The sequence below is a fragment of the Anguilla anguilla genome, chromosome 1, assembly GCF_013347855.1.
Source record: "Anguilla anguilla isolate fAngAng1 chromosome 1, fAngAng1.pri, whole genome shotgun sequence".
In the NCBI taxonomy this organism is placed as follows: domain Eukaryota; kingdom Metazoa; phylum Chordata; class Actinopteri; order Anguilliformes; family Anguillidae; genus Anguilla; species Anguilla anguilla.
In genome coordinates this window covers 67,938,792-67,949,040 of record NC_049201.1, presented here as the reverse complement: position 1 = coordinate 67,949,040, position 10,249 = coordinate 67,938,792, and the positions used below count along the sequence as shown (strand labels likewise).

Below are 10,249 nucleotides of genomic sequence, written 5' to 3'. Positions count from 1 at the left end.
AGGCGCCAATAAGAACAAAGGGTAGGCGGACTTAAAGTTTAAAAAAGGGATAATGACAGCCTGCCTGACTAATCTAAATGTACTGCGTGAGTAATTTTAGCCAATGGCTACACTAGTCTTGCAAGATTATGTTGATCAGAGTGATCTTAGTGAATGGCACGTAGTTTCTCCAATAAAATTAGAAAAAAAGGAAATTATCCAATACCGAAACAAAGGGGCGTAACTTGTGAGAGGGGGCTGGGTACGAGGTATCATGGAGGCTCAGTTAACGAGTAGCAGCCATTGATGAAAGCCGAGGTATAGGGCTGGGCACTGGAGTTTCGGCAATTTTTTTAATTTACATTTTTTTTCTCGTTTGAAACTTTTGTATTTATTTATACCTTTTAGAAATGGAGATGAAGAAGAGAATCAGTTTAGAGTTGAGGAACAGGACTCCAGTTGAGGTATGAATAACGTTTTTATTTATTTATTTTGTAGGAATTGAGAGGTGGTGGTGTTGGCTAGCAGCTCGTAGATGTGAGATGGTTATCAATAGTGAGCAAGGTAGCCACGGTAGACCACATGGGTACTCCGAGGATGTGAGCGATATTGAACTTACAAGTTGCGAAGTACTCGGTAGTTAAAAATGCATAGAGGCTCGTCTGTTGGCTAATGTTAGCTATATTTTGATCATATTTCGATTAAATAACTATCCGTAATGGCGATGGCGTGGTTTAACTGAGAAGATCACAAGGTCCGATGGTGTATAAATCTGCGATGTTAAATTGGACATGATCCTTCCCCTTCTGCACTATTCACTTCAAGCGTTTAAGCTGCCATGGAATCTGTACAAGTCAATTTTTTTCAAAATTCTCGGTCCGAGTTATTTTGTTTGCTAAGTTTGGCTCGTTACAGTAGCCGCTAATATCAGTCACCCCTTCGAGGCGTTTTGAAATTCGTCCGGGTTCTGCAAGAGTCTTAACTCGCGTTTAACTCTTTAAGTGGCGTCTGTATGGTTTTAGCCGCGCTGTCTAACTTTGCTATTACACGTCGCCCGTGCTCTTGTCGGATTTCAACCAAAACTTGATTCCAAGAAAACATCGACCTAGCTAGCAAACGGAGTAACGTCAGATAACAAGTTCACGATCCAAAACGATGTCAAGTTTTGTTCTTTGAACATGCATAATATAAGACGATAGCTGTCTTGCGACGTTGTCTAGCAGCACAAGTGATTTAATGGGAGTGCGAAGTTAACATTATCATGTTATTATTATCGATGTGTTGCCTAGTTAAACGAACACTAATTAGCCCCGTGCGACCGAATGTAGCTAACATTATTCTGCGGCGTGTCTGTCAATATGAAGCCCCACGACACTCTTGTTTAAATGTCTGTTTACAAATGCGTTTTCGAAAATATTAAGTTATGCAGCCTGGTGAACTGTGGTTTTGATTTAAAAATAATAATAACAATAATTCAAATTATTATGGAATTAATGTACACCGAGCCGACACTGGCTACATTCGGTAGCTCGCTAACTAATGTGAAAGGGTGGGGGAGGCAACACTGTTTGTCCTCCCTCGTAAGGTCTAGAATGGCTAAGTCGTATGGAGGAAGGCATTTTGTTGCAGTGTTGAGATACTCGCTAGCCATATAAATAGCTGCTTGTGCTTCGACGAAGCGGCTTCCTTTCTATCATTGCCAATGTTAATCGGCTGCATTTAATACTTGTGTTACATTTGGCTTTTTAGTTTATATTTTCTCATTCGAGGCGAGTTAGTTGCTACCTAACAGCAAGGTAACAACCAAGGCTTTGGGGACTTGAGTGCATTGGTGATCATTCATTCATTTAGCGAATCAGACAAATGTCCCCCAGTGTCTTTCCTCTCCACCTCCACCCAAGAGCAAGACTGCCTAGTTGGTTACAGTAACGCTATGTTTGGCGGGGTGATCCCGCCAAGAAACGAGCTAACCAGCTAAATAAGAACGCGTTTCGTTTCGCAAACGACCGACCCTAAGCATTGATTAAAGTGGCACTGGTTCTGTTTTTTTTATTTTTTACTTTGATCGAATGACTCCGTTATTTTTTCTAATCTAATATGAAATGAAGGACTCCGGCAGATGGCCATGGTGGTCCCGACCCCCTTCCCCCGGCCTTGGATTATCGCCCCAACCCTCCTTACCGACCTTGCGCTGTATGTAGCTAGCTGGCTAACTGTCGTTATAACATATTGGCCTAATTCAGTCGTTAGCGACGATTCCACCATTCTTCTCACTGAATCATACTTTGCATTAAACCTTGATCTGTGCGGAACCACCATCACCTAAACAATTTTGATCATTTCGAAGCTTTGGGCGTCTCTTAATTATTACTACTAGATGGTATTTTGTGCAGAAATGCCGCCAGTATATGCCATTGCCGATTGTGTATCCCCGCGCGCGCGTGAGAGAGAAACTAACTGTTTATGTTCTTGACCCCTACGTGACCCACATTTAGAGAGCTAACGTTTGTATATCCAAACATTAGTTTGCAGGCGCGATTTTTAGCTTTAACATTACGAAGATGAGCACTCTTATAAGTCATGACATGACGAGTATTGATGGACGTTCAAATAGAAAGACAGCGCATCTTAAGTATTTAACCCGCCATACATTTGTTTGTTTTCATGCAAAATCACAGTCGCCCTGTTAGCAACATTGTTCAGTGTGTTATCAGGTACCCTCCCGATGGATTTCATCTTTCACTGAAATTGAAAAAACGCAAGATGTCACAATTAAAGTATTAGCCATGCACGTGTGTACAGTATAAAACTGGCAGATTAAAAATTGGACAAATAAGTAGCTAGTAAACTTATTGCGCACAGTACCGTTTCTTTTCTCATACTTTCCCTGATATGATGCTATACCTAAAAATATTCAACGGAATACTCTGCGGTGTTTCGAAAACAGACAAGAGTGCCACCCACAAATGCAGACTGCGTTAGCCCTTTCACATCAAAACGAGAGGCATCCTTACTTTGGCCGCCAAATGGCGCTCTAGGCTTTAGTACTGAACCATTGGAAATGGTCTTTTAATTGTTCTTGCAGAACTGCAAACTATGAACCCAGAAGTGATCACAGTTGCACTTTGTTATAATTGCTTAAGGATGTTATGTTTTGGTTTTTTCCCCCTTTATGTTTGATATGTGTAAGATATGGTTTGTGGACATTACTTGGTCTTAGAATGAACTCACTCACACTTATCATTAATATTAAATCATATTTGCCTTAATTTTTTGGATCCTACATTTTCAGGAGGTAGATTGAAGTTTAAATTTGTCGACTCAGTAGACATTACTCGTATCATCCGCTCAGGGGCACCACCAGGGATTCTGGGCTCCATGAAAAGAGCTCACTTTGGGCCCCCTCTACCCCAGAAAATCCTGTGTTCTAATATTGTTTTTGTGGGTCCCTGTCAGCTACACATATGCTACAGGCCTAATTTTCTTTGTGTTATAAAAAAAAATCAACTAGTGTGATCAAAATCAACAGGAACCATCCTTGATGATTAAAAGGAAAATATTTTTCAGTACTACTTCGAATTTTTCTGTTGAGTCTTCCAGGCTCATTATGTTTAGTGATGCTGGTAATTGAAAGTTAGCAGTGTTTAAATAGGATAAATCGTGCACCCACAGGTGGCCGAGTTGGTGGTAGACAACTGTCGCTCGAGCGATGGAGAGGTGGAGGGCCTGACAGACGACTTCAAGGAGCTGGAGTTTCTCAGTATGGTCAACGTGGGCCTGACTTCCCTGGCCAAGCTGCCCTCTCTGCCAAAGCTGCGCAAGGTACAAGAACTGGAGCCTAAATGGCTCCGCGTTGGCTCGGTCGGGCCAGCTGTAATTCACTGCAAACGAGTTGAAATAAAGCCAGATCCTCTCCAACTATCAGCAGGAATCTTTTTACTTTCTTGAACTGTAAGGTAAAAATGGATGGCATTAGAAAGGTAGTATTTTGTCATAATTGTGTATTGCCTTTAAACCTTGACCTGTTCAAAACGTGATGTCCTCCCGAACTGTTTATTTAAAATTTTTATTTATTTTTGAAAATAATTCAACCTCTTTCATGTTCCAGTTGGAGCTCAGTGACAACAACATCTCAGGAGGTCTGGAGACGCTGTCGGAGAAGTGTCCCAACCTGACATACCTGAACCTGAGCGGCAACAAGATCAAGGAGCTCAGCACAGTGGAAGCGCTGGTAAGGCGGCTGTCTGGCTTCTGGAGGGGCTGCTAATATTATACTTAGCAGCACTAGGGCTCTCTGCTCTCTGTGTTGCCTGCAACTGCTACAGCAGCATCTTCAAAGGTGTGAAATCACTTCAGAGTATTTTAGGATTGTAGCAACTGCATTTTCTTACCCAAAAGTTTGATTCATAGTTCCCCTATTAGGCCGGGGTCAAATACGTGTTTCTGAAATGCTTTAACTCTTTAGATTCTGGTAGAACATGAGCACTCCTGAAAATTTCAGAATTTTGAACAAAACATTTTACTATCCAAGATGTATAATGTAATAAATTATAATGGTGGAAATAGACATTTATTTTAAAATTTTTGGTAATCTGCAGTAAGTTTACTTGGAATTGCAATAAAGTAAGATTTATTCACGACTCTATGCAACTGTAGTACTTCTAAGTGTTCTATTAAATTTATACATGTTTAATTTTTCTTTTTCGTAATGGCATAAATAAACTAGAAACACTGGATTTAACAGTCCTCAAGGATTATATATTTTTATTTGTTCGGCATGCTCTTACTCTCACCCTGTCCCCCTTTTGTCACCAAGTGAACCATAAAGTTATGATCTTATTTACATCATTGAACTGTCTGCAGCAGCAGGTTGATTGGATGGATGACTCAACACTAGCCCCTGAGCACTGTAGTTCAGTACATTTCAGTAACTGGTTCTGCAGGGCTCGAACACATCCATACTATGCTGTCGACAGGAACTTTGCGGTCGCACTGCAGAATACATTTGAGGTGAACGAATACACAGGTGTTATATCGGCTTAACATACCCTCCTCAGCGATAGGATGTTGGTGTTCGCCCATGCTGGAGTCACAGTCTTGAGTATGTTGCCTGTTCCGGTCACCATTTGTATTTGTATGAGGATTCTTCTTGTGATGCGGACCACATTGCCAGTGGTGAGCACCAGTACCAATTGGGTCTCTTGTTGTAGCAAAACCTGAAAAACCTGAAGAGTCTGGACTTGTTCAACTGCGAGATCACCACTCTGGAGGAGTACCGGGAGAGCATCTTCGAGCTGCTGCCTCAGGTCACCTACCTGGATGGCTTTGACCAGGAGGACAACGAGGCGCCGGACTCTGAGGCTGATGGTGATGACGAAGGTAAGGAAGAGCTTGCTGGGAATAGCCTTCATGATGGATATGCCTTGTGTGGCCGTGTGTTTTTCAGCTTTCTCTGTCTGCCATAGCTTTAGTGGTTAAGGTGCTATGCAGTATATCTTTCACCACCCCGCTTAAAGTAAATTGCGAGGCTGGCTTATTTGCACATTGATTATATTTAACTCTTGATCGCTTCTTTTTTTTTTTCTTCTTTTTTTTTTTTTTTTGTTTGAATGTATCATTTTCAGATGATGATGATGATGATGAGGAAGGAGCAGGCCCCACAGGAGACTGTGAAGATGACGACGAAGATGATGACGACGATGAGGGCTCGGAGGGTGGTGATGAGGTTGGGCTGTCTTACCTCATGAAGGAGGGGATCCAGGTAGAGTAAAATTTCATCTAGCCATAATGCATTATTAGCTTTTGCTTACAGCCTGAGTATCATAGCTTGGTAATGGTTTTAGAATTCTTTGAGTGTTGCATTTGGTCTCAAGTCTTTCCTGACTTAACTTTTATTTTTATTTAAAGCAGACTGTCTTCCTTTATGTATCGCCATTGTCTGATTATTAAAGGTGTAATTTATCCACACTCTGTCTGCTAATGTAATAACGATTATCAATGGTGAGGTGCTGAGGTAGATGAGACTGCCATCTTTGTAGACTGACAGTTGACCAGTTGTCTGTTTCCTGGATTGCCCTAGGATGAAGAGGATGATGATGACTACGTAGAGGAGGAAGAGGACGAAGGTAAGCGTTTTGACACTTAATAAATTTGGTTCACTTTAGGATGGACTGCCTGCGCAAGCTGCAATGAAATGGTATGCAGTATTTTGATGAGAAATTACACCTTTGCTTGGTGTTATGGAGATGGATTAAGGCTAGAAAAGATGTCAAGGTACAAATCTGGCTTCCCTGCCTCATTTCATAGCATTTATATTCTTTGTGTGATGATATTGTTCCCATATGGCTCAGTCTGACACCATTTTGTTAAGAAAGCAGGCTTTGATGGGAGCCTCTGCTTTGTTGTTGGCATACTGACTGCGAGTCTCCTGCAGTGGGATGCTGTTAACTGCATCTTCCCAGGGTTAGGCTGGGTTTAAAGTCAACCAGTGATCGTTTGGTTTCTTCTGCATTTGATCGTTCAGCAGTATATTGGCCTGGCACCTGCAGGTTTGCAGTCATCAGTGTGAATATTGTCTCTACTTGGTGCCAACTTTCCTGTAGTACAATTTAAACAGTTGGAGGCCTAGATAAGGCCTCCAACTGTTTAAAGGAGCAGTGCAGCTGAATCCTGCTTTGATGCAGAGTTTAGAAGAGACAGCCATGAGGCATAGTGGCTAATTACAAATTTGTGAGGAGGTATGTTTGGGTTGCGGGGGTTTAAAATGTTTTGCTTGGTGTACATTAATCTTACTTGCTATCAAGTTATTTGTGACTGGTGTGCTGGAATTAAATTTAGGCTAGCAGTTGAAATGATCCATGACCCGTGGCGCATCATTGAATAGCTTTGAAAGAATGGTGTGAGAACCCTGTCTCCTTCCTCTGCAGATGAAGATGGGGCTGCAGCCCATGGAGAGAAGCGAAAACGAGACCCCGAAGATGAGGGAGAGGATGACGACGAAGACGACGACTAGCCCTGCCCGAACCCAAACACGGGATCCAGAACTAAGCTGTAGAACAACGGGGGGAAAGTGTGATTTTCAGATTCAGTTCTTTGTTATACCATAGATATCACTGTAGAAGCTGTGTTTCTTTTTATATATAAATGTATATTACACAAGAAAGGAAAGGTTTTAACAATTCATTTGTAATCATTCCAAGTTTTTTTTTCCCCCCGCTATTGTCTTGTTAATGAGGGGTGCGAGGGGAATGGGTGTAGCGTTCATTAAAATCTGTGAGCCAAGGGCTAGTTGCCTGCAGACGGCTAAATTGGGTTCACTTGAAATCAGACGTGCACGATCAGTTAAGAACTGTATGCCTTGTTCCAAATTTGCGTCTTGCGCCGCTCACATAATGGTGGCTATGGTGTTGTCATCTTGTTGTTAGCTATCTGTGTGACTTTCCTAAAACCTTAGTAATCTAGAGTAAAACTTCTGCTTCTACTTGTCTGGGTTCTACTAAGGTTGGTGTGAATGCAGTGTCTGCCAACAAAACAGGCCAGATATTATTTGATAAGTGCAGCAACATTTGACTAGTGAAATGCTGACCTTGGAACATACCCAGAAATTTGCCTGAAACTGGTTACCCTGTGCTGTTTTGTGGGGTTGCGATTTCCCAGTGCTTTTGTATAGGATAGGACTTTTATCTTAGTGTGTCCCTTCATGAACCTCATATATTAGTCCAACCACAGTTGAAGAGTCCTCATGAGTTATCATTGGTGTGTGTGTGGCATTATAGGGAGGTACTGGAAAGTAATTTTTATTTTATTTTATTCTAATGCTAGTGTTGGTCCTGGAGACACAATGGGTACATTTACACGGACACATATTCCTATATTCCGAATAAGACAATATCCCGAATAAGTGTAAACAACATATTCTGATGAAATACTTTGAATAAGGCCTTATTTTGAATATGGCATATTTTGATTAAGATGTGGCATATGGCGATATTATTCGGGTTATTGGAGCACTATTGGTCATGTATATTTTTTTGAATATCCATTTCTATCGGGGTGTTTTCACAACAGTTTGCAACACATACGGCCTGGGGGTGTTGTTTACGGTCAGCCCTGCTGTTACTAGGCTACCCATGGTTTTTTAATATGAGCCAACCCGCTTGTAGTTTGCAGGGTGCAAGGATGGAAGGCCCTGCAAAAAACGAAACAACATTTTTGGATGGCGGGAAAATTTTCTACTTAAAAATGTTTTTTAAAGGTAAACAAAAGAATAAGGGATGTAACGTTACATGACCATTTTACATTTGATCAAACTGCACGGCTACAGGCAAACAGGAATATTGAAAACATTTGTTTATCAGTAACCGTGTAAACCGCTTATTTGGAATATTGTTTTATTCAGAATAATGGCAATAACCAGAATAGTGTGTGCATGTAAATGTAGTCAGTGTTGCATGGGGTTTAAGGTCAATGAAAACCTTGAGATAATGACCTGAACATGTTCATTCCAACCATTTGTCTCCATTCAAAAGCTCAGGTGGACCAGATTTAAGGGTCTTGCAGATCTCCAGGGGCCTAACCGGTCATCTCACTATGTCTGAAATCATGTACCATTCACTTCTGTCAAGCTGTGGACAAAAACGAGCTTTTCCATTTTTTTAAAAAGTATTTTACTGAGCAAGAAGTTTAATCATGTTTGTATTGCAATATGTATATAGTATCTGTTCCAACTCTTTGTATCTCCTGCGTAGATGGTGTTTTTTTTGTTTTTTTTTTGTTTTTGTTTGTTTTTTTGGGGGGAAGGGGATCATATTTGGTCCTTTTTTTAAATGTATACAAAGCACAGGTCAGGAGGTAAAGATTCAAGTCCATGACACAATAGTTTTTATTTTCTGTCCTCTGCTGTTGTGACAGTTCTGTGTTTGGTGTTTGTGTGCAGTAAACTTCTAGAGTGTTTTTAAAATAAAAAGGAAAGTTGTTTAAAAATGTTTTAACCTGTGTTTTATTGTGCTAGTTTATCAATAATGAAGCAGGTTCCGCATATTAATTAGGGAAGTCTTTGATTAAGTGCTTGACCAGGTGCTTTTGTGTTGCTTTGTTTTTTTACAACCTTAAGCCTGTTTCACTTTTCAGGTTCTTTGATATTACAATTCTAGTGTAAATATTTGATTGGCTTATAGGTTTGTGTGCAATGAAGATTGCTGGCTTTACAGTGGCTGGTATTGGCACACTATTCTTCATTGCACATACAAACTGTGTACACTGTGTGTTTTTTTTTTTTTTAAGGGGGCCAAGTACCAAGGGTGCCAAGGGTAGGACTAATACCTAGATTGTTTTTGATAGGATTATTTGGCAGCCCCAGCACCAAGGATGCATTGGAACATTATTGTTTTTGCTATGATTATTTGGGGCCCCAGCACCAAGGATGCGTAGGACCCTTATTTTCTTTGCTAGAATTATTAGGGGCCAGGCCTCATGGATGTGTAGGACCCTCATTGTCTTTGCCAGAATTATTAGGGGCTTCTAATAATGCGTAGGGCCCTTATTGTTTTTGCTAGTCGTCTTGTTATTGTTCCAAAGCTCGCTAAATTTTCGCCGCTTTCCCATGCTCGGAAGCTCACGAAATTCAGCAGGCATGTCCGGTATGGCAGTCAATTTATTATGCATGGCAGCCATGCAACTGACACTCTGTGCCACCTGCAAAATTGCAAAAATAATTACTGCCATCCTGTTTCACCTACATGGTCCAAATTATTAATACATTCAAGATGGTGGCTAGAGGACAATGCTGAATTATTTGTTGCAATGCTGAATTCTTAGTTCAGTGCCTCCTCACCCTGAACAAATTACCTCATAGGACCCATAACATCTGCCATATTGGATTTTTTGTCATTTAGAATTTTTTGAAAAATATTTTTTGTTTCTCGCATTTATCCTATAAAACACTGAAAAGGCTATGGCATTTCATAAAATACTTAAATGTTTAGAGGATCATATTGTTAAAAGACATGATTTTCTAGCAGCTAATTAACTTGGGAACACTTCCATGTTAATTAGCTACTACTATTTCCATGGAAAGCATGCACAATATGCTGTAAGTGCAGAGATTACTGCTGCAAAAACTGTTGACTTGTTTTATTTTCTATGCAAGTCAACTTTTGTAAACATAAAGAGATATGCCATGAATAAGATGGCCTGTGGCTAGCAATCGATGAGTCAGAACAGCCCCCCCCCCCCCCCCACACACACACACACAACACTGCACATTTATGTC

At 40.7% G+C, this 10,249-nt stretch overlaps 1 protein-coding gene across 1 annotated transcript; it reads left to right on the top strand.

Annotated features, from left to right (window-relative positions):
* Positions 1-245: 245 nt before the first annotated feature.
* LOC118208977 (acidic leucine-rich nuclear phosphoprotein 32 family member E-like) lies at positions 246-8,963 on the top strand. Its single transcript, XM_035383999.1, has 7 exons — positions 246-443; positions 3,652-3,801; positions 4,088-4,210; positions 5,190-5,358; positions 5,604-5,740; positions 6,059-6,104; positions 6,906-8,963. Exons 1-7 carry the CDS (start codon positions 390-392, stop codon positions 6,989-6,991), a joined length of 765 nt encoding a protein of 254 aa, XP_035239890.1. The 5' UTR covers positions 246-389; the 3' UTR covers positions 6,992-8,963.
* Positions 8,964-10,249: the final 1,286 nt, after the last annotated feature.